We start from the raw sequence: 25,205 nt of genomic DNA, 5'->3' as shown, positions 1-25,205 counted from the left end.
ACCTGAAACATTAACTCTGCTTCTCTCTCCACAGATGCTGCCAGACCTGCTGAGTATTTCTAGCATTTCTTGTTTTTATTTCAGATTTTCAACATTTGCAGTGTTTTGCTTTTATTAAATAACTGGTTGTTAGTCTTTGTGGGTTACGTTCCTGATAGGTGAGGTATCCAAATGTAAAAATAATCAAATGCCACTCAAAATCTCCATGCAGATTTGATGATGCAGTCTCTAAGTAGATAGGCATTCAGCTGTAGCAGGCATCACGCAGTTCTTTCGACGATGAGCACAGCAATAGGTCGACTTGAATTTTAAAGGTCGTCAGTCGCTTGGATTTAATGAAGCATTCCTTCATTAGATGGACACTCAAAGTACTTTGGCTGCAGCAGGCCTCAAACAGTTCTTTAAACAATGAGTATAGCAATGGGTCCACTCCGATTTTGAAACCGACAGTCTCTCAGTAGAAACTTTACTGCAAATTCCAGCAATCACAGTCAGTCAAGACAGAGACAATCTTGAAACAAAGACTCTTAGATTGGAAGTAAAGAAAAGGAATTTTGCTACCTCCAGCAATACAAATGGTCTCTTCAAAGGGTTTTTTCCCTCTTTAAGCAATTAACATGGCCTGTAGCTCATTGCAGAATCTCTGCTGAGAGAATTAGACAGCTCTTTCCTTCAGTAAGCATGCTTACAGGATGTTGCCTGGTCTGGAGGGCATTAGCTATGAGGAGAGATTGGAAAAACTCGGATTGCTTTCACTGGAACGATGGAGGTGGAGGGGCGACATGATAGAGGTTTACAAAGTTATGAGCGGCATGGACAGAGTGGATAGTCAGAAGCTTTTTCCCAGGGTGGAAGAGTCAGTTACTAGGGGGCATAGGGTTAAGGTGCGAGGGGCAAAGTTTAGAGGGGATGTGCGAGGCTAGTCTTTTACACAGAGGGTGGTGAGTGCCTGGAAGTTGCTGCCAGGGGAGGTGGTGGAAGCAGATACGATAGCGACGTTTAAGAGACATCTTGACAAATACATGAATAGGAAGGGAATAGAGGGATATGGGCCCCGGAAGTGCAGAAGGTGTTAGTTTAGGCAGGCATCAAGATCGGCGCAGGCTTGGAGGGTCGAATGGCCTGTTCCTGTGCTGTACTGTTCTTTGTTCTTTGTTTGTTCACTGGTGTCTCTCAAAAACTGGTTTTAACTGTTTTTTGCATATAGTTAAATTGAAACATTATACCATGTCACCTCCTCACGCTCCTGCAGTTGGCTAGGTAACAAGTGCAGCTGGAACACTGTGCCTCTTAGTTTTTAAAGGCACACCCTGTTTTTAAACAGAGTGGTAAAGGTACACTGCTTTAATCCGAGGAGAAAATAAATACAGTTGAGTGACACCAGTCTAGCCTACATGTGACATTAGACCCACAGCAATCTGATTGACTCTTAACTACCCTCTGAAATGGCCTAGCAAGCCACTCAGTTGTATCGTTGAATCAAACTGCGACAGAAAAGTCAAGTAAGACTGAAACCAGACGGAGCACCCGGCATCGACCTAGGCTCTGGAAATGACAAAGGCACACCCTGTAGGAAGGTCATGCCTCATGTGCTGGACTGGAATTCCACTCACCTGGTTGTTGAATTTTAATTAATGTTTCTGCCTTAAAGTTGTAACATTGATCTTGCCCCAGTCATTATGAATGAATGAATTTTTATCACTTCCAGAAGGGGAAAAAAAGCATAAAAGTCCAAAGAAGTAACTAGCCCACTAAGTAGAGTACAAAGTCTTTTATTTTAATAGCCTACTCGGGTATAAAATTGAAACCCGACCTGGGCCCGACCCAACAACAGCCAACCCGAACCCGATCCGGGACCGTGTCCTTTAATTTTTTTTCGCACCGGACCCGACCCAACACAAATATCGCAATAAATTTAATGATATCAAACACGTTATTGTGCTTTACCTTGTCCAAATGTTAACACTTGTGATCCTGAGGCATAGAACATAAGAGCCAGGATGTTATGGTAAAATTGTATAAAACACAAGTTAGGCCACAGCTAAGTACAGTTCTGGTCAGCACATTACAGGAAGGATGTGATCGCACTAGAGAGGATACAGAGTAGATTTATATGAATGTTGCCAGGGCTGGAGAACTTTAGCAATGAAGAAAGATTGGATAGGCTGGGGTTGTTTTTGTGAGAACAGAGGAGGCTGAAGAAAGATTTATTTGAGGTGTAAAAAATTAAGAGGGACCTAAATAGAGTAGATAGGAAGGACCTATTTCCTTTAGCAGAGTGGCCAATAACCAGGGGCATAGATTTAAAGTGATTAGTCGAAGGATTAGAGGGGAATTGAGGAATAACCTTTTCACACAGAGGTTCAACCAGTAAGGGTCTGGAACTCACTGCCTGATAGGTTGGTAGAGGTAGAAATTATCATTGCATTTAAAAAAATACTTGGATATGCACTTGAAGTGCTGTAACCTACAGGGCTATGGACCAAGAGCTGGAAAGTGGAATTAGGCTGGATAGCTGTTTTTCACCTGGCACAGACACAATGGGCTGAATGGCCTCCTTCTGTGCCCTAAATTTTTCTATCTTCCTATGTTACACAATGCAGAGACCTTCAATTGCTCTACAGTAGGCAGGATCAAATTACACATTCCTCACAAACTGCTGGGTGTGTCTTGTCAAGGAGACCAATCAGAAATCTGGCTCAACCTACTTGTCTTGTTGGTGCAGGAGATGGACAGGAGGAGGGAGGTCCTTTACCCACAGGGGACCAGGAGGCCCTCCAGACAAGCATTAAGAAGGCAATGGGAGCAGATCGAGCATTGAAGTCAATGCTCGGAGACTAGCCCCCAGGACCTGGATGCAGGGTTGCAAGAAGTTCAGTGACCTCACTTGAATGGTCACGGTTAGTGAATGCATCTTTAGATGCCACATCCTTACTACTGGACCACTAGCGTCAGACACTGCTCCATTCAACACCCACCCTTCACTCAGCCAGAAACAATCTCTATCAACTACCACTCATACCACACATTCATAGCTTCACCTCATTCTCACACACTGACACTGCTGCAAGCCTCACATCCACATCTCACAGCTTGCACATACTGTCAGTTATTCAACCATGACAGGTACATCACCCAAACACATTGCGCTGCATTCACTGACCTATTGCCCTCTCTCACAGGCACATAACCGGAGACAGCAGCACCTAACCGGCAGGGAACAACATGTCTTTACCCCGCTGGAGGAAACAGTGCTAGCAATCTTTGGAGTGGCATTGCTGAGGCCATGGCCAGCAGTGGGGCTGAAACTATTGCAGATGGCAATACATTCTTACTGAATCCACTTTCTCACATCCCACACCCCCTCATCCCACAATCTCTTCTGATTTACAAGCTGCAGATGGTATAACCATGCACCTCTTGTTTTCCACACTTTCCCTCAGCGCAAACATTACCTTGTGCCTTTCTCTTTTCAGATACCTAACAACTGCTACTTGGCCATCCTTAAATACAGGGGTGGTTCCAGAGAACTGGAGAATTGCAAATGTTATACCATTGTTCAAAAAAGGATGCAAGGATAAACCGAGCAACTACAAGCAGTCAGTTTAACCTCATTGTTGGGAAAGCTTTTAGAAATGACAATCTGGAACAAAATTAACAGTGACTTGGACAAATGTGGATTAATTAAGGAAAGCCAGCACTGACTTGTTAAAGGCAAATCGTGTTTAACGAACTTGATTGAGTTTTTTGGTGAGTGAACAGAGAGGTTTGATGAGGGTAATGTGGTGGATGTGGTGAATATGGACTTCCAAAAGGCATTTGACAAAATGCCACACAACAGGCTTGTCAGCCCATGGAATAAAAGGGACAGTTGCAGCCAGGGGTCGGTGGCGTGTCCGTACACAGGCACCAGTGTCGGTAGTAAACAATTTTGGGGTCCTTGACTGGTAATTTCATAGATGAGAAATTCCCCATTGGCTTCTTCAGACCGGCTTTTAAAAAAAATTGCAAGTATCAGTTTAACAGCTTACAGGTTCTGAACTAGAACAGCACTTCTGACCTTCAAACAAATTCATGGTATTTGTTCCGATTTTTTTTTTTTCAGTCCGCCGGAAAACCACAAATCTGTCCGATGTTCAAAAGCGCTGTTCCCGCTCTCAGCAATAGTCTGAGAGAAGGTGAAGGGGAGAGAGAATGAGAGAGTGGGGGCGGGGGTTACAGAGATAGAGTGGGGGAGAGAGAGTGGCAGAGGGAGAGTGAAGGAGAGAGAGTCTGGGGATGAGAGAGAGAGAGTGAGTGAGTGAGTGGGGGGGGGGAGAGAGTGGGTGGGAGCGAGAGAGAGTGGGCTGGAGAGACAGAGAGTGGGCTGGAGACAGAGTGGACAGGAGAGCTGGGGGGACAGAGGGAGAGGACAGAGAGCATGGTCATTGAAACATAATAAATAGATGACACAGAGAGGGGGAATGACATGGAGGGGGGACAACACAAAGAGAGGGGAAGACATGGAGGGAAGAAACACAAAGAGGGGGGACGATACTGGGATAAGCAATACAGAGAGGGGAGGGAGGAACACAATAGGGGACAACATGGGGAGGACAACATTTGGGGGACAATACAGAGGTAGGAATACAGAGAGCGGTGACACAGAGAGGGGGGACACAGAGAGGGGTGGAGAGAAAGAGAGACAGACAGACAGAGCAAGGAGGGACAGAAAGCAATCAAGACATCTATCTGGAAAACTCTGCATCACTACATAGTATGCAGGAAAACACTGACTAGTTTTGCAAGCAAAAAACTGCCAGGTATCTCACTAAATCATTGTCCAACATAGTGACGAGAAAGTAAGTCAATAATTTAATCTTCTCATTTAAAGCTTCTTCACAAAAATGCACATTTGTTGTTGTCTTGATTAACAGTAAGATAAATGATTAATGCCTTCATCTTTCCGAAATTGTTTCGCCACCCTCTATGTAAGACAAAAATGTGACTCCCCACACAAAAAAGTTGGACACTGCTGCTCCAAGCCTTTAACCTTGTATTTTAAAATAACTTAGCAGCTATGTTATTTTAAAATACGTTTAAAGGCTTGTGTTATGTAAACACATTTTAAAATGGCAAACATCAATTAAGGAATATCTGGATTTTGATGCTCTGGCACGCATTACTATCACTTGGGACACAAGTTCAGTGACATGTTGAAAGTTATTGGACTTTCATTTTTAAATAAATGTCACAATTTTGCTGCTATCCATTTGGAATCACATTGTCCCAGAACAGAGGAAAACAGGCATGTAAATTCAAGGAATCTCCAAAAGTGAGCACCAAAATGTTCCCCAAGAATACAAAAGTAAGGTGATATTGGTGAAAACAGGATACTGCTGACCCATATACCATAGTTAGTAAATACAATGTAACAGATAGCTTTAATAAACCTTAATCTATGATGAACGGTCTGTGATTCCTTCACGAAATCCATTCTGTTTTTGCAGTTTTAAAAACTGTCCGGGAAGACATAGTAGAAATTTATTATGTTTCAATGACCATGTTAAAAACAGTCATTAACTGATTTTTGTTGTTGTGAATTGGATTAAAGGACAAGTTTTACAAGTATGTCAAAGATCAGTATCTGCAATGTTACTGCATTTACTATCCAGTTTGAGGGCAGATAACCTGAGTGGCCAATGTCATTTGAAAGTTGTCTGTATCATATAATTACACTACCTTACAAGTGCACCCTTGCTGACAGGCAACGGGACATAAATTGGTTAGTCTGGAGTACAATCTTACAGCTAGTGACTAAACATTTTGTACTTGAATAATACATGCAGTAACAGCCACTCAACATTTTGCAGAAAAGCTTTGTGTTAATAATTATCCTGTCAGAGGTGAAATGGAATCGATAGTGATGAACTGAGATATAGACACAAGCGAATTTAAGAGAATCGCTATATTGGAGGAACTGTATTTGTAATTGTATTTATCTAATTTTGCCACTAGCTTTGGTGAGCAAATGACATTTCGTCCATGAGAGATTCTGTTGTTTCTGTATCTTCGAATCCAGGACAGAGTTTTGTCAAGGTGAATAAACTAGTCTTAGTTTAGGCTACCTCCCATTAAGTTCTCTGTTCCTTCCTGCCCCACTCTGCTTTCTGTTTTACATTACTCTTCTGAAGTACATTCTGATCCATCCTATAAAATTCTCCTGGTTTGGCATTCACTACCCTTTTTTAGATGCCCTGTCTTCAACACGTATTACAAACAGGTGGCAAAGTTGCACAAACATTGACCATGGGCTAAATTGTCTTCTGACAACAGCAGTGTGAGAAATAGGCCATCTTCTTATTGCTGATTTTCCTACTGCCTCACCTCAATAACCACAATAACAATCCTCTCCTTATTTTTCATGGTTTATTGGATGAATTTGCACTCCTGACACCTCTAAATCCATAGAGGTCGTCCAATAAGGCCCATCTACCACCCTGTGACATGGTGTAGTCAGCTCTATTCTGCCAACAAAAGTAATTCGCATTGGCATTGCATACTATTATCCGTGCTAGCTAGCTAATACAGTTGTGCTGCTATCCATTGATGTTTGTCTGCTTAGCTACTTTATTTATAGGGAGAAACGTGTTTTCAGTCGGACTGTGTTTTGACGGCATTAGACTGTCTGTACACTTTATATCCAGATTAATTGCCCCCATGTCCGTGGCTGAGTCAAAAATTTTGTCAAATGTCCATGGTGCAACATGTCGGTGCCTATCCTTGGTTGCGGCATGGTAACAAGTTGGCTGAGTTTAAGGAAACAAAGAGTAGTGATGAATGGTTGTTTAATGGACTGGAACAAGGCACACAGTGGTGATTTCTGGGGGTCAGAACTAGGACCACAGCTTTTCTTGATTTATATTAATGTCGTGGACTTGGGAGTGCAGGGCACAATTTCAAAATTTGCAGATGACACAAAATTTGGAAGTACTGAAAACTGTGAGGAGTCAGTGATGGACTTCAAGAGGAGATAGGCAGGCTGGTGGAATGAGGGAACATGTGGCAGACAAAATTTAATGCAGAGAAATGTAATACATTTTGGTAGGAATAAAGGATACAATTCTAAAGGGAGTGCAGGAGCAGAGGGTCCTGGGGGTAAAATAAACTTTTTATTGATAATGTTTTCAGGTGAGCCAACAAGCTCTTGCACGCACCTTTGCCAGATTCCTTTTGGAGGTTTTATTACAACATATATCTGGGCTTCTAGACATGGAAGAGGTTAGTCAGATTTAGCCATGGTTTGTATTAATACTAACATTACAAGATGATGATATCTGAAGATATCTCAACTGGCTCTTTCTCGGTCGTAGGTCAGTTCTGTAATGTTAGGCAGTCCTTCCAATACAAATTCCAACATCCCCAAAGTGCTTTTACACGTGCTGATAATTAAGAAAACTAATGGTGCAGGTTCAGTTAAAAAATAACAAAAGTTTATTGATGGTTAAGTTCGTTAACACACTAAACAGTAAAGTCCAAAATTTGATGTTTGTTCAGTGCTGAGTTAGTTGGCCTCAGTCAGTGGTGAGAACACTGCTATATTTTGAGGCTGCTTTAATCTGTATCTAACCCTATGCTGTACCTGCCCTGAGAGGGTTTGACAGGACAGTGTACAGGGAGCTTTACTGTATATCTAAACCGTGCTGTACATCCCTGGGAGGGTTTGATAGCCCAATGTCAGTGGAATTCAATCGTGAAACATCGCTGGTATCTGCTCCTGATCATTATACTTGCTGCAAAGTAGGTGTGTATGTTGCTATTCAAAGAGAACATTGTTCTGTCCAGTGCTAGTGACGCTTTGACATCGGCAAAAGTCATTACTACCTACCTTTCAGGTCTGAACTCCTCAGGTTCTGGCCAGTATGCTGGATCATGGTGCAGGACGTAGGTGGGCACCACGACTACAGTCCCTTTTGGAACGGATATCCCATTGAGCTGGACATCTTTCTTGCACACTCTGTCAATACGGGGTACAGGAGGGTACAGTCGCAGGGTTTCAGATATCACCATTTCCATATACTCCAACTGCATCACCCCATCATATGTGGGAGGAGCCTTCACACAGAAAAACACTTTAACAACTGAACAGGACATTAGTGAAAATGTGGGTGGGAGGCAATCCAGAAAGTTAAAATATTTTGTCACAGGGCAGGAGAAACAAACATTCTCTGTTATTGTGTATTGGTAGAGAAGATAATTCCACTTGTGGGGAAGACCAGAACTGGAGACCATAAATATAAAATAGTCACTAATAAATCTAAAAGAGAATTCAGGAGAAATTTCTTGACAGAGACTGGTTAGAATGTGGAACTCGCTACCACAAGGAGTGGTTGAGACAGATAGCACAGATAGATATGTTAATGAGATTTGATGAAGGATGGGAGGAGACTCAGGCAGAGCATTAACACTGGAATGGACCATTTGGGCTCAATGGCCTGTTTCTGTGATGTAAAGATTGTGTAATACGTCATGAGAACAAAACAGAGCAAAGACCACAAAGTGCTTTATATTCATAATGACAATCAATAAAAGGCAGAGAGCAGAGCTTAACATTGTGGGCACTGTGTAGATTAGGAGGCTCAGCACATCTGTAAATGGACTTCAGCTGCATCTATTTGGGTTGGAAATGTTGATGCCAGCGTGTTACTCAATCACATTCAATTCATTTCAGACAAAACACCAAGAACCGAGACTAGCTGATTAATATACAGTATGCATGCTAATAAAATCCAGGCTTCTCCATACTTACCTCTTCTCACAGATTGCCATCAGTGATGTAATATTACCCAAAGAGGTGGACACTAAGGAATCATGGGTCAGGAACGTCAGATTATTCAAGAGGATGGGATGGAGTAAGTTAGAACCAGACGGCAAACGAAGTTGTAGTTAAAACGACAACTACATTGTACTTTTAAGACACAGGATTAATACAATAATTGGAATGGGTGACAGAAACTGACAGTCTGGGATGCAGGGAGAGAAATATATGGAAGAAACTACTAGGTTTCCAACAGGAATGGCCACTCTCCCATAGCTCACAATTGGCTATTTCAGAGTAACGCAGAAAGCCAGAGAGCAGATTGTCTACTTGCCGTCTGTTACGGGTAAATAATGATGAAAGAAGATCTAAATAGGTGAGTGGGGGTGTGGAGAAAAGAACAAAATAACTCAATAAAGAATCGCTGGGGGGATGGGAATGCAGAAGGAAATGAAGATGGGATCTTGGGCTTCATTAATAGAGATATTAGTATAAAAAAGCAGGGAGGTTTTGCTAAACCTTTATAAAGCTCTGTTTCGGCCCAACTAATGTATTGCATCAAGTTCTGGTCACCACAGTTTAGAAGGATGTGAGGGCCCTTGAGAAGGTGTAGAACAGATTTACCAGAATAGTTCCAGGGATGGGGGATTTTAGCTACAACGTTAGGTTGGAGAAGCTGGGCTTGTTTTCCTTGAAGCAAAGTTAGGGCGGCACAGTGGCGCAGTGGTTAGCACTGCAGCCTCACAGCTCCAGCGACCTGGGTTCAATTCTGGGTACTGCCTGTGTGGAGTTTGCAAGTTCTCCCTGTGTCTGCGTGGGTTTCCTCCGGGTGCTCCGGTTTCCTCCCACATGCCAAAGACTTGCAGGTTGATAGGTAAATTGGCCATTATAAATTGCCCCTAGGATAGGTAGGTGATAGGGAAATATAGGGACAGGTGGGGATGTGGTAGGAATATGGAATTAGTGTAGGATTAGTATAAATGGGTGGTTGATGGTCGGCGCAGACTCGGTGGGCTAAAGGGCCTGTTTCAGTGCTGTATCTCTAAATAAAAATAAAAAATAAAAATAAATAAATTGAGGAGAGATTTGAGAGAGGTGTACTGGGTTATGACCAGTTTGGATAGGGTAGACAAAGAAAAGCTGTTCCCATTAGCTGATGTACAAGATCTATGGGACACAGATTTAAGGTTTTGGGCAAGAGATGCAGGGGGGATGGATGTGAGACAGAAGTTTTTTATGCAGCAGGTGGTAATAACCTGGAACCCACTGTCTACGAGGTTGGTGGAAGCAGAGACAATGAATAATTTCAGAAGAAAATTTGATGGGCACTTGAGGGAAATAGACTAACAGGGCTATGGAGATAGAGTGGGGGAATGGGACCGATTGGATTGTTCTGCAGAATGCTGGCATGGACTCGATGGGCAGATTGGCCTCCTTCTCTCCTGTAATGACTCTGAATCTATGACTCTCACATTATCCGGGGATGTTGGACAGTGGAGTCCAGAACGGAATGCAATGTAAATGAGGTCATTCACTTCATGTGAGCTCATCATCATCATCATCATCATCAGGATGGAAACAATAGAGAGTTCTCCTGGCTGTTCTCTCCCTCCCCACAAAGATTTTACTGAACAGTTGTTCATCAAAGACCTGGAAAGGATTTGACTTCAAAGCAGATTAAACTCACCACCTTGTGGACATTTGAAGGCCACAGGAAAGTAGAGCAGCTGCTGGTGATTGAACACCATAGGAAATGAACTCCGTTCATAAACGTTGGGGGCGAGCCTGCCTCCACCGGGCCTGGAAGCCAGGCAGCGATTCTGCGTGGCCCAGGCCTTAAATGGCCTCAGGCAGGACTTCCGCCTCTGAGGCAAGAAGTCCCACCTCTAGGAGCTGCCGACCAGAGGGTCAGCAGCTCTTTAGTCCCAGCCAGAATAGGAACGTGGACGTCGGCCTCCATAAAGGGGAGTGGGGTTTGGGCCTTCCCGGGGATAATCGGCTTGGTCCTGATAAGGAGGCTGGGGGTCAAGAGGAGGGTGGGGGGAGGTGCTCCAGCGTGGGTAGCTTGTGCTGCTGGGGCAATGGGGAGTGGGGTGGGTGTCCTCCGCGTGATATTGTGTGGTAAAATACAAGCCGCAGCAGGAGGAGGACTTTAAGTGACAAGTAATTGGCCAACAGGCCTGGGGCCGGCGGGACATTTTCAACCTCCCCCACTGCTGGTAAAATGGCAGCATGGGTGGCTGGCGATTGGACAGTGCCCCCTGCCTTCCAATTGATTTTACGCCTCCCTCCCCCATCTCAAGCCCACTCCCGAGGGTGGGGGGCGGGGGCTGTAAAATTCCAGCCATGAGCACAATAATCCAGGCAGACACTCCAATGCAGTACTGAAGGAGTGCTGAACTGTCAGAAATGTTGTCTTTCAGATGGGACATTAAACCGAGGCCCTTCTCAGGTGGATGTAAAAAATCCCAGAGCAGAATTCTCGGGCCAATACTTATCTGGTCATTGTCACATTGCTGGGTGCAAACTGGCTGCCACATTTTACATTACACCAGTGACTATACTGCAAAAATTAGCTGTAAAGGGCTTTAGGATGTCCTGAGATCATGAAAGGCACTATAGAAATGCAAGTTATTTTGCATTCTTTCTCATGGACTCACATTGTTGGGAAAAGCCTCATCTATTTCCTGCTGCAGTTTCTTCTGTACGTCCGGGTGCGTAGCCAGATTGTATGCGACAAATGACAATGTATTGCTGGTGGTCTCATACCCGGCAAAGATAAAGGTCATGGCCTGCGCCAGAATCTCTGTGTCAGTCAGAGCTGCAGAGAATTGGAAAAATTAGAATTTGTACCACAAACCTCATCTTGCAACACAGAGGCTTAAAATGTTGGGTTTTCAATGCAGGTATCTCTAAAAACTTTTATTACCAACTACTTAATAGCACTGTTTCCAATAACTGTGCTTGGAACATTAAATTAAATACTCAAATCATTGAATAAATACACTGCACCGTAGGTGGAATAGATTACGAGCTGGAGTTTATTGAGAGGACACAAGACAATTGGCAGTTGAAATCTACTTTCTAATCCTTGGGTATGTCACCACTTTTATGCCTTTGCAGGATAGTCAGCATTGACAGGATTAATGTGCAGGTAGTGCACACTGAAACTCCACTGCCCAGTCACACAAGGGTGTAACAATGATTAATGTGTGCCTGCAATTTCCCTCATGACCTCAAGTTTCCAAACTCAGACCCATGACAGTGTGGAAACACCGACCAGAAACCAGACAATTCCCAGTCGGGCGAGAGAGGTAACAAATCCCAGCAAAGTTATGCTTCCCCAGACTGTTCTCAAATAATCCCTCACTGGGGTTTAAGGGGCTAGGAGCAGGTCACATGCCTGAACTGCCAGCCAGGTTGGGTATGGGTAGACCATAGTGATAAAAAAGGAACAAAAATAACTGAACAGGGAGCAATAACTTCAGGAGCAGAAAGAAACAAGGATGAAGGGAATGAGAAGCTTTCCACTGATGGTACCTTTGTCCGTTGACTTGCCGTCACCATTCTGCTTCCCGGAGCTGGTATCAGTTATTTGAGAATCAACCATCAACTGCAGAAAATCCACTCGATCCTGAGAGTTAAAAAAAAACAATGTGAGAACTCAGCTATGATGGCACAGAAACAGGATTAAAGTCATCAATCCTGAAATTCCAGAGGGCTGGAAAGTAGGAAGTAGAACATATTGCCTCCAGAGGGACGGGAATCAGAATCCACCCTGAATTCTAGTCAGAGAAGAGCAGTCAAGCCTTCCACTCACCCATATATACCCAAAGACTCCTCCAGGGTGTGTGGGAGGGACTTCCTGATCTACACTGGGTATTCTGTCCATTACATTTCCCCGAAGCCCAATGGAACTCATGTCAGCTGATTATGGGCCTAGTGAAGGGCCCCCAAGACTGCCTGAGAGAAAGGGAATCAATCCCAGAGGGATCATCATTCTATCCCTGTGGGGAGAAGACAAAAATCTAACAAGTTTGAAGTTTGGCCTTCAAGGTTTCCCTGCTCCCCTGACTGGAGCAGCAGGGGTCAGCTCCAATTTTATATCCTGCAGTCAGGCAAGGTCACTCACAGCATCTCTTTAAATTACTCCATCCTGTACAATTGGAACAGGATCAACACTGATGGCCTTGGGTGACCAGTGGGAATCCCCACTACTCCAATCTGCTGGTGGCAGAGCAGGAGTCATGGAATTCCAAGGCTATAGCTTTTCACAGAAAATCACTCAGCTCATCACAGTTACATTGACTCTCAGAGCTGTCCACTTTGTCCATTCCCAATACTTTCCAAAATTCTTGAAAAATATTCATCCACTTCCCTTTTTGAAGCAGTAATGGATTCTGTTTCTGGTCAGACATTCTACATCCTAACAATCCTCTGCATAAAAACAATTTTGCCAAACCTCTCCTTTCCATGGTTTTAAATTTATGCCCTCTAGTGACCAACTCCCCAACCAGTTGAAACTTTTTTTCATCTTTACCTTGACAAAATTTTGAACCTGATCTCCTCTGAACTGTCTCTATTCCAGTGAACAGACACCACTTTCTTTTACCTCTCCTCATGGCTTAAACCTCTCATCCCTGATTTATCCGAGTGAAGCTCTCCAAACCCTCGCCAGTGTTTGTTAAACACGTCAAAGAGACATTTACTCCATATTGGGCAGGTTGGAATCAATTCAGACTCTTGGTCTTCAATCAATTTAACTACATTTACTTTTCCTGCAATTTGTTCAATTTGAAAAAGAAACTCCAGCGTTTCTCCTGCACAATCATTGACAGGCACTTCTCCTAAATTTTAATTAGCTACAACTCTGCTGTAAAGGCAGCCCCAGTGTCGGACAACATCCTCTAATCCAGGGGTGTCCAACCTTTTCGCGTGGGGAGCTACATTAAAATTTTTGTCTTACATTGGAGGCTGGTGAGACAGTTTCGGAAGGATAAGGACATTAAAGATTTATCTTACTATTTATCAAAACAACAACAAATGTGCATTTTTATGAAGACACTTTAAATGAGAAGATTAATTTATTGACTTACTTTCTCATCATTATGTTGGACACTGATTTAGTGAGATACCTGGCATTCTTTGCTTCCACAAGTAGTCGATGTCTGCCCACACACTTGTAGTGATGCACAATAGATGTCCATCTGTCAGGAGTGATCTTGATCACTCTCTCTCCCCCTCGCTCTGTCTCTTTCCCTCTCTCTCTGACTCTCTCTCCCTGTGTTCCCCCCTCTCTGTGTTATTTTCCCCTTTTCTGTGTTGTTTTCTCTCTCTCTGTCCCCCCTGTTCACTCTCTGCCCCCTCTCTTTCTCTCTGTCTGACCACCCCTCTCTCTCTCTCTCTCTCTCTCTCTCTGTCCCCCCTCTTTCTCCCTCCATCTGTCCCCTTCTCTCTCTATATACATATACCTCCCGCTCTCTCTATCCCCCTTGCTCTCTATCCCCCTTTTTCTCTCTCTCTCTCTCTCTCTATCCCCTCTCTCTCTCTCCATCCTCCTTTCTCTCTCTCTGCACCCCCCCAGCTCTCTCTCTCTGATAGTACATGCAGCGGGAGCGCTCAGCACAGCCGCTTTGTGGTTGGTCAGTTTTTTAAAACATCCGCTGTCAGTTTCACGGTGCTGACATCGTGAACAATAGTTTCTGAAATTGGACAGATTTGGGGCTTTCCGGTGGGTTCTGACTTTTTTTAAAAGCCTGCCGGAAAACCCTAAATCTGTCTGAATTTCAGAAACCACTGTTTCCGATGTCAGCATGTGTCAGCTGTGAAACTGACAGCACAATTTCTTTGAAAAAGCTGATCTGGAAGAAGAAGGCAATGGAAAATTTCTCATCTCTGAAATGCTTCCACGGACCGAATGGAAACACTTGGCGGGCCAGATCCTGACCTGCAGGCTGTATGTTGGACAACACTGCTCTAATACAATTTACCTGCAACAATATATTTGCCTCATTGTAGTCAATATTATCCATCAACTAAATAAATTCCAGTTTAGCTCTGGAGCAAATTTAATGGAGCAAAGTCCAAAGAGGTGGTGAAGCACCAGGGCACCGTAGCTGTCACTCATAAAACAAATTAGGAAGAGATAGAATAGTTAGAGCCCTTCTTAAATATAAAAGATTTCTAATCAACATTGACACCAACCAAGAGAAAAGATCAGACTGCTTTCAATCACACCATGATTGAAGGTAGTTATGGAAAAGGACAAAGATGGACCAGAAATAAAGGTAATGAATTGGGGGAAGGCCGATTTCAATATGATAAAACAGGATCTGGCCAAAGTGGATTGGGAGCAGCTACTTGTAGGAAAGTCTACATCGGACCAGTGGTAGTCATTCAAAGAGGAGATAGTGAGAGTTCAAAGTCAACATGTACCAGTTAAGGTGAAGGGGAGGACCAACAAGTTGAGGGAACCCTGGATGTCAAGGGATATGGAGGATTGGATCAGGAAAAAAAAGGAGGCTTATGGCAGATTCAGAGCACTGAAAACTGCAGAGACCCTAGAGCAGTACAGAAAGGGTAGGGGGGGGTACTCAAAAAAGTAATTAGGAGAGCGAAGAGGGGACATGGAAAAACACTGGCGGGCAAGATAAAGGAAAATCCTAAGGTGTTCTATAACTATATTAAGGGCAAGAGGATAACCAGGGAAAGAGTAGGGCCCATTAGGGACCAAAGTAGCAATCTGTGTGTAGAGCCAGAGGACATAGGTGAGATTTTAAATGATTACTTTTCATCTGTGTTCATCATGGAGGACGATGTAGGTATTGAGATCAGGGAGGGGAATTGTGTTATTCTTGAACATATTAGTATTGAAAGGAAGGAAGTATTCGCTGTTTTAGCGGGTTTGAAAGTGGATAAATCCCCAGGCCCAGATGAGATAAATCCCAGGCTGTTATGTGAGGCAAGGGAGGAGATAGCAGGGGCTCTGACACAAATTTTCAAATCCTGTCTGGCCACAGGAGAGGTACCAGAGGACTGGAAGACAGCAAATGTGGTACCATTATTCAAGAAGGGTAGCAAGGATAAACCAGGTAATTACAGGCCGGTGAGTCTAACATCAGTGGTAGGGAAACTATTGGAAAAAATTCTGAAGGACAGGATTAATCTCCACTTGGAGAGACAGGGATTAATCAGGGATAGTCAGCATGGCTTTGTCAGGGGGAGAGCGTGTCTAACTAACTTGATTGAACTTTTCGAGGCGGTGACTAGATGTGTAGATGAGGGTAAAGCAGTTGATGTAGTTTACATGGACTTCAGTAAGGCCTTTGATTAGGTTCCCCATGGGAAATTGGTTAAGAAAGTAAGAGCCCATGGGATCCAGGGCAATTTGGCAAATTGGGTCCAAAATTGGCTTAGTGGCAGGAGGCAGAGGGTGATGGTCCAGGGTTGTTTCTGCGAGTGGAAGCCTGTGACCAGTGGTGTACCGCAGGGATCGGTGCTGGGACCCTTACTGTTTGTAGAGTACATTAATGATTTAGATGTGAATATAGGAGGTATGATCAGTAAGCTCGCAGATGACATGAAAATTGGTGGTGTTGTAAATAGTGAGGAGGAAAGCCTTAGATTACAGGACAATATAGATGGGCTGGTAAGATGGGCGGAGCAGTGGCAAATGGAATTTAATCCTGAGAAGTGTGAGGTAATGCATTTTGGGAGGACTAACAAGGCAAGGAAATATACAATGGATGGTATGTGGAAGTACAGAGGGAGAGAGGGACCTTGGTGTACTTGTCCATAGATCACTGAAGGCAGCAGCACAAGTAGACAAGGTGGTTAGGAAGGCATATGGGATACTTGCCTTTATTAGCCGAGGCATGGAATATAACAGCAGGGAGGTTATGATGGAGCTGTATAAAATGCTAGTTAGGCCACAGCTGGAGTACTGTGTACAGTTCTGGGCACCACACTATAGGAAGGATGTGATTGCCCTAGAGAGGGTGCAGAGGAGATTCACCGGGTTGTTGCCTGGGCTGGAGCATTTCAGTTATGAAGAGAGACTGGAAAGGCTAGGTTTGTTTGCCTTAGAGCAGAGGAGGCTGAGAGGGAACATGATTGAGGTATACAAAATTATGAGGGGCATTGATAGGTTAGAAAGGAAGAAACATTTTCCCTTAGTTGGGGGGTTCAATAACCAGGGGGCATAGACTTAAGGCAAGGTGCAGGAGGTTTAGAGAGGATTTGAGGAAATTTTTTTTCGCTCAGAGGGTGGTTGCAATCTGGAACACACTGCCTGAAGAGGTGGTAGAGGCAGGAACCCTCACAACATTTAAGAAGTATTTAGATGAGCACTTGAAACAGTGTAGCATACAAGGCTACGGGCCAAGTGTTGTAAAATGGCAGTAGAATAGTTAGGTGCTTGATGGCTGGCACAGACACATTGGGCCAAAGGGCCTGTTTCTGTGCTGTATAACTCTATGAGTCTATGACCTCTTCTGGTCCCTTCCCCTCCCCCTTTTTAATTACATCTTCTATTCACAGGTCATCCAGGTGTTTATCTAACTACTGGGCTCCTAGTTCTGAAGAAAATACACAGCCTAAAGCACCATGGGGTAGAATTTCCATAGAGTTCTTCTGATCTCCTGCTGTAACCTCAGCAGAAGCCCAAGAGAAAGGGCAAAAGCAGCCATGGTATCTGCCATTTCCACTTTACAGCGGGTGATAGGAGAACCCCAGCAACAATCCCAGGCGTGACTGTAGAACTATCTGCAACCAGTTTGAACACTTAAACTGCACGCCTGGCTGGTAAACTTCAGCAACTGCAATAGAACACAATATTCCCCAAGTACCCACCTCTTCTAATTAGACCAATATTGTTATAGCCACTTCCTTTCTAGTTATGAAAAGAAGGAAGAGAAGGATGGTCATTGTTGAGGTAGGAAAAGAGGCAGAACAAGTGCAGGAACCCGAAATATTTCAATGGTTAGTTTAACACTCACAGTGTGCACTCCTTTTTGTCTCTTTGCCTTCAAACTCGACAAAATGTTCATGAAAAATTCACTCACATCTCGAGGGACGAAGGTGAAACCAAATTTTGCCAAGATTGGAATAAGGGCAGGACAAATAACTGGAATAAAGGAGAAAAATCAAAAATCATACAGATGAACAACGGCAGTAGCCCAGTACATACAGATTTTAGAAAGAGGGACAACATACAAACAAAATTAGGCGCAGAATTAGGCCATTCGGCCCCTCGAGCCTGCACCGCCATTCAAGAAGATCATGGCTGATTTGATTGTGTCTCGAATTCCACCTTCCCCTCGACACCTGTGAATCCCTTGCCTAACAAGAATCTATCTACCTCCGCCTTAAAAATATTCAATCGTCAGCCTCCACCACCTTCTGGAGCAGAGAGTTCCAAAGTCACACAACCCTCTCGGAGAAATAATTTGTCTTCATCTCTGTCCTAAAAGGGCAACCCCTAATTTTAAAACTGTGTCCCCTAGTTCTGGGCTCACCCACAAAAGGAAATATCCTTTCCACATCCACCTTGTCAAGACCGTTCAGGATCCTATATACTTCAATCAAATCTCCCCTAACTCTTCTAAACTCCAGTGAATACAAGCCCAGTCTGTCCAACCTTTCCTCATAAGACAACTCATTCATTCCAGGTATTAATCCAGTAAACCTCCTCTGAACTGCCTCCAGCACATTCACATTCTTCCTTAAATAAGGACACCAAAACTGCACACAGTTTCTGACAAGGAGAGGAAGAGAGAAAAAGGAAGAAAACAGACAAAACGAGAGGGAGAAAATAAGAACAAAAGTGAGACACATTTGTGAAGCCAGCTTCCACAAACTTAGGACATCCCAAAGCATTTGACAGACAATGAAATATTTCTGAAATGGAATCACTGTTATGATGTAGGAAAACAGCAGCCAATCCGCACACAGCAAGACCCCACATACAACAATTTGATAATAAAAACTGTTTCAGTGATGCTGGTTGAGGAATTAATATCGGCCAAGAAACTTGGAGAACTCCACTGTTCTTCAAAATAGTAACATGGGATCTTTTACACCCACCTGAGAGGACAAATGGGGCCTTGGTTTAACATTTCATCCAAAAGACAGTAACCCTGATAGTGTAAGCTACTGTTTGGTGTAATGTCTTAAAATGTGTAAGCTTAATTAGAAGTGATTATGATAGGTAACAATGCTTTAAAATATTGTTAAAGTAACGATAATAATGTGAAAGCTCAGTTAAACATGGTTCGAGGCCGAAAACATACAAACATAGGAACAGGAGTAGGCCATTCAGCCCATCGAGCCCGCCCCGCCATTCAATATGATCATGGCTGATCATCCATGTCAATGCCTTTTTCCCACACTATCCTCATATCCCCTTATGTCATTGGTATTTAGAAATTGGTCAATCTCTGCTTTAAACATACTCAATGACTGAGCTTCCACTGCTCTCTGGGGTAGAGAAATCCAAAGATTCACAACCCTCTGAGTAAAGAAATTTCTCCTCATCTCTGTCTGAAGTGGTTTCCCCCTTATTTTGAAATGATGTCCTCTGGTTCTAGACTTCCCAACCAGGGGGAACGTCTTCCCTGCATCTACCCTGTCTATTCCTTTAAGTATTTTGTAGGTTTCAATGAGATCACCTCTCATTCTTCGAAGCTTTATAGAATACAGGCCCAGTTTCCCCAATCTCTCTTCATAGGACAGTCCTGCCATTCCAGGGACAAGTCTGGTGAACCTTTGTTGCACTCCCTCTATGGCAATAATATCCTTCCTATGGTAAGTAGACCAAAACTGCACACTGTGCTCCAAGTGTAGAATAACCAAAGTTTTACACGATTGAAGCAAGTCTTCACTACTTCTGCACTCAAAGCCTCTTGCAATAAAGGCTAACATACCATTAGCCTTCCTAATTGCTTGCTGCTCCTGCATGTTAGCTTTCAGTGACTTATTGGCAAGGGCACCCAGGTCCCTTTGTACATCTACACTTTCTAATCTCCTATCATTGAAGAAATACTCTACACATCTGTTCCTCCTACCAAAGTGGATAACCTCACATTTTCCACATTAAATTCCATCTGCCACGTTCTTGCCCACTCACGAAGTCTGTCCAAATCCCCTTGAAGCAGCTTTTCATCTTCCTCACAACACACATTCCCACTTAGTTTTGTGCCATACGTGAAATTGGAAATACTACATATGGTCCCCACATCCAATGTGAACAGCTGGGGCCCAAGCACTGTTCCCTGCGGTACCCAGCTAGTCGCAGCCTGCCAACGCGCGAATGACGCATTTATTCCTACCCTCTGCTTCCTGCCTGTTAACCAATCCTTAATCCATGCCAGTTTATTACCTCCTATCCCATGTGCTTTAATTCTGCCAACCAACCTCCCATGGGGACTTTATCAAAAGCCGTCTGAAAATCCAAGTTTACTATATCCACCAACTCTCCTTTATTAATTCTGTTAGTAACATCTTCAAAAAACTCCAAAAGATTTGTTAAACAAGATTTTCCATTCATAAATCCATGTTGACTATGCCCAATCAGATCATTATTATCCAAGTGTCCATTTATCACATCCTTTAGAATAGATTCTAGCATTTTCCCAATGACTGATGTCAGGCTAACAGTTCTGTAATTCCCTGTTTTCTCTCTCCCTCCCTTCTTAAATAGTGGGGTGACACTTGTAACCTTCCAATATGTAGGAACAGCTCCAGAATCTGTATGACTTTGGAAGATGATCACCAATGTATCCACTATCTCCATAGCCACCTCTTTCAACACTCTGGGATGCAGAATATCAAGTCCTGGGGCCTTATCAACCTTCAGCCCCATTAATTTCTCCAACACAACCTTCATTCTAATACTAATTTACTTCAATTCCTCATTCCCCCAATCCCTTGGATCTCTAATTCTGGGAAATTTCTTGAACCTTCCTCAGTGAAGACAGATGCAAACTAATCGTTTAGCTTCTCTTCCATTTCTCTATTTGCCACTATAAAATTCTCCTGACACTGCCTGTAATGGACCCACATTTGTCTTCGCCAAACATTTCCTTTTAATATACCTAAAGAAGCTTTTAGTCCATGTTTATATTTTTGCTACCTTAAATTCATATTCTATTCTCCCTTTCTTCATCAGTTTCTTTGTCCTCCTTTACTCTATACTAAAATCCTCCCAATCCTCAGGTTTACTACTATTTCTGGCAACTGTATAGGCCTTTTTGTTTAATTTTAGACAATCCTTAACTTCCTTTGTTATCCATGGTTTTACTTTTGGGGTTTTATGCGTTGAAGGAATGTATAGTTGCTGTAGACTGTGTAGTATTTCTTTAAAGACTATCCATTCCCTATGTGCTGCCATACCTTTTAATGTATTTTCCCAATCTACCTCAGCCAATTTGCCCCTCATACCGTCATAATTTCCTGTGTTCAAATTTAACAACCTGACTCAGGTTGAACTACCTCACTTTTAAACATAATGTAAAATTCTTTCATAGTATGGTCACTCATCCCTAAAGATTCTTTTACAACAAGATTATGAATTATCCCTTTCTCATTACATAATACTATATCTAAAATGGCCTGTTCTCTAGTCAGTTCCTCAACATACTGCTTTAGAAAACCATCCCTAACACTCCAGAAACCTGTCCTCCGCAGCATCAGTGCTCATTAGGTTTACCCAGTCTATATGCAGATTGCAGTCACCCATGATTACTGTATTACTCATGCCACATGCTTCTCTAATCTCCTGATTAATACCATGCCCTACACTACCACAACTGTTTGGTGGTAGCAAAGCATGATGATGAATTGAAGCCATCTTGATGTTAAAAGCAAAAAAAAATCAGAGCCAAGGTTATGTTCAGTAACAAGCTGGCAGTGAGAAAAAAAAATTGAGCAAATATGAAAAGAATGTAAAGGTATGTTTGAAACTAACAATTAATTGTTCCGTCTTTCATTATCTAAGTTATAATTAAAACAGAAGGTTTAACGTTTCTGAGATCTGTTGTCCACTAGAGTAAAAGACATTGCTGTAACTCATGTAACAACTGTTTGTATGAAGCTCCAAGATAAGGAATAACTATGTTGCAAGAAGATGGAACAAAGTGATACCAGAAGATCAAGTATAGAATTTAATGTTAAAATGTTTAATGTTAAAAGGTTTTTAAAAATGATTAAACAGAATGAGTGAGATAGCCCAGGTGATAGTCAGTTGCCATGCAGGCTCAAAGGAGAAAAAAGGTATAAAAGAACAGCTGGTGAACATGAGAAGCAGCACGAAAAACCCACAAAAAAAAAAAAGAGATTCTTCAGTCAACAGAACACAGCAAAAGAGAGACCGTACCACAGCTACTTGGAGGGCTACCGCAGAGGTTCTGTGGAACAGACTGTGACTATTGTCGTTGTGAAGTATTACTTCCTGGTACTGGATGTAAACTATTTAATAAATCTGCTATGCTTATAACCAACATATATCTGTACCCATAGTGGTTTGATTGATTAAATTAAATCATGAAAGCAGCAGGAAAGCTACAATAGTGCATTGCTCCCTGAGTTCTGCACTCAACTATCAGCCTGGATTATGTGCTCAAGTCTCTGGAGTGGAACTTGAAACCACAGTCTTCTGATTCAGGTCAAGCATTCTATCCACTGAGACTGATCCTGAACGTCTGCGGGCCTCAAAAATTCTCAGAAACCAGTTTGAACAAATTGGAGAAAAGCCACCCTGGCAGTCAAACTGTGAAATTATAGAGTGATGTGTTCACATGGATAAAACTCATTGAAGCAGATTTAGATGTAGCAGGGTCTGCCATTAGACTTTCCCCTCCACCTTTAGCTCAAATAAATTTGCCCATAAAGTTGCTGGAAGTGTGAGCTGCTAACACGGCAGTGAGGGAAACAGGGCACCTGGGACCTGAGTGAACAGAACAACCAATAGGATATCTCCTTAACCAAAGGGAAAACAATATCACGACCCTGGCTCAACTAAAACAAAATAAACATTTGAATCACTTACAAGAAATGATTAGTAGAGGATCAAATATGCTGAATTGTAGCATTCTCTTGACATTGCTGAGAAACAGATCATCGGGGTTGTTGATGGCATCGATATCCACACTGAATGCAGTGCTGGTAACTACATCCACGCTGTATGTTCCGAACATACTGGCGGAAGAGAAATGTATTTGTTACAACTGGTGAACAACTGAAAGAAAGAAAGACATTTTTTGCAAATTGACAGCTGAGGCAGAGTTAAACTATAACATAGAATGTACAGCACAGAAACAGGCCATTCAGCCCAGCTGGTGTATACCTGTGCTTTTGCTGCATATGAACCACCTCCTACTCATCTTCATCTAACCCTATCAGCATATTCTTCTATTCTTTTCTCCCTCTCGTATTTATCTAGCTTTCCCTTGAATGTATCCATTCCAGTCTCCTCAACTACTCTTTGCGGTAGCAAATTCCACATTCTTAGCACTCTGACGATTCTCCCGAGTTTCCCATTGGATTTATTGGTGATTATCATATTTACAGCCCTTACCTTTGCTCTCCCCTGCAAGTGGAAACATCGCCTCCATGTTTACCCTATCAAATCCCTTCATAATGTGAAAGACCTCTATTAGGTTACCTTCTCTTTTCTAAAAAAAGAGCCCAGATGTTTCCCGATAAGTATAAAATCTCAGTTCTACTATCATCCTTGTAAATCGTTTTGTTTTTGTACCTTCTCCAATGACTCTGTTGGTTAAAAATTTGTTCACACTTGTTTCAGGCACGGAGTCGCAATTCACGATCTGCCTGTATCCTTTGCAGTTGAGGCAGGCAGCATCCCAACTTCTCATCGGAATAATAATTTCAGCTTGCAGCCCAGTGTGACCCACGTTGCTGGCTGTTTTTTTCCACATTTGTTCGTGGGATGTGAGCGTCATTGGCTAGGCCAGAATTTATTGCCCATCCCTAATTGTCCTTGAGAATGTGGCGCTGAGCCACCTTCTTGAACCGCTGCAGTCCATATGGGGTAGGTACACCGACAGTGGTGTCAGGAAAGGGAGTTCTAGGATTTTGACCCAGCGATGGTGAAGGAACGGTGATATAGTTCCAGGTCAGGATGGTGTGTGACTTGGAGGGGAACTTGCAGGCAGTGGTGTTCCCATGCATCGGCTGCCTTTGTCCTTTTAGGTGGTAGAGGTCCTGGGTTTGGAAGGTACTGTCGAAGGAGCATTGGTGAGTTGCTGTAGTGCATCTCATATATGGTACACACTGCTGCCACTGTGCATTGGTGGTGGAGGGTGTGAATAATGAGGATGATGGATGGGATGCCAATCAAGCAGGCTGCTTTGTCTTGGATGGCTTCGAGATTCTTGAGTGTTGTTGGAGCTGCATCCATCCAGGCAAGTGGAGACTATTCCATCACACTCTTGACTTGTGCCTTGTAGATAGTGGACAGGCATTGGGGAAATAGGAGGTGAGTTACTCACCGCGGAATTCCAAGCCTCTTCCCTGCCCTTATAGCCACAGCATTTATGTGGTTGGTCCAGTTCAGTTCTGGTCAATGGTAACACCCAGGATGTTGATAGTAAGGAATTCAGAGATGGTAATGCCATTGAAAACCGAGGGGTGACGGTTAGATTCTCTTTTGTTTGAGATAGTCATTGCCTGGCACTTGTGTGGCGCGAATGTTACTTGCCACTTATCAGCCCAAGCCTGGATGTTGCTCAGATCTTGCTGCATATGGACATGGGCTGCTTCAGTATCTGAGGAGTTGCGAATGGTGCGGAACATTGTGCAAACAGGGAACATCCCCAATTCTGACCTTATGATGGAGGGAAGGTCAAAGATGAAGCAGCTGAAGATGGTTGGGCCTAGGACACTACCCTGATGAATTCCTGCAGTAATGTCCAGGGACTGAGATGATTGACCTCCAACAACCACAACCACTGTCCTTTGCACTTTGTACGACTCCAATCAGCAGAGAATTTTCCCCCTGATTCCCATTGACTTCAGTTTTGCTAGGGCTCCTTGATGCCATACTTGGTCAAATGCTGCCTTGATGTCAAAGGTAGTCACTCTCACCTCACCTCTGGAGTTCAGCTCTTTTGTTCATGTTTGAACCAAGACTGTAGTGAGGTTAGGAGCTGAGTGGCCCTGCGGAAACCAAACTGAGCATCAGTGAACTGTTTATTGCTGAGTAAGTGGCGCTTGATAGCACTGTCGATGACACTTTCTATCACTTTGCTCATGATCAACAGTAGGCTGATAGGGCAGTAATTGACCAGGTTGGACTTGTCCTACTTTTTGTGCACAGGACATACCTGGGCAATTCTCCACGTTGCCAGGTAGAGGCCAGTATTGTAGCTGTACTGGAACAGCTTGGCTAGGA

At 43.2% G+C, this 25,205-nt stretch overlaps 1 protein-coding gene across 2 annotated transcripts in view; it reads right to left on the bottom strand.

Annotated features, from left to right (window-relative positions):
* The window catches only part of LOC137383269 (cytochrome P450 3A21-like), an 83,582-nt gene that overhangs the window by 2,385 nt on the left and 55,992 nt on the right, over positions 1-25,205 (bottom strand). For both annotated transcript variants that reach the window (XM_068055809.1, XM_068055810.1), the window contains 5 exons: positions 22,842-22,990; positions 17,794-17,921; positions 12,338-12,431; positions 11,458-11,618; positions 7,868-8,094 (listed from right to left, as the gene is read on the bottom strand). In XM_068055809.1, the coding sequence (XP_067911910.1) occupies positions 7,868-8,094; positions 11,458-11,618; positions 12,338-12,431; positions 17,794-17,921; positions 22,842-22,990 (759 nt within the window). The remainder of the gene's footprint in view (positions 1-7,867; positions 8,095-11,457; positions 11,619-12,337; positions 12,432-17,793; positions 17,922-22,841; positions 22,991-25,205) is intronic.

This window comes from Heterodontus francisci, chromosome 24 (genome assembly GCF_036365525.1).
Source record: "Heterodontus francisci isolate sHetFra1 chromosome 24, sHetFra1.hap1, whole genome shotgun sequence".
Classification (NCBI taxonomy): domain Eukaryota; kingdom Metazoa; phylum Chordata; class Chondrichthyes; order Heterodontiformes; family Heterodontidae; genus Heterodontus; species Heterodontus francisci.
Note: the sequence above shows the minus strand (reverse complement) of the source record. Positions and strands in the feature narration are given on the sequence as shown.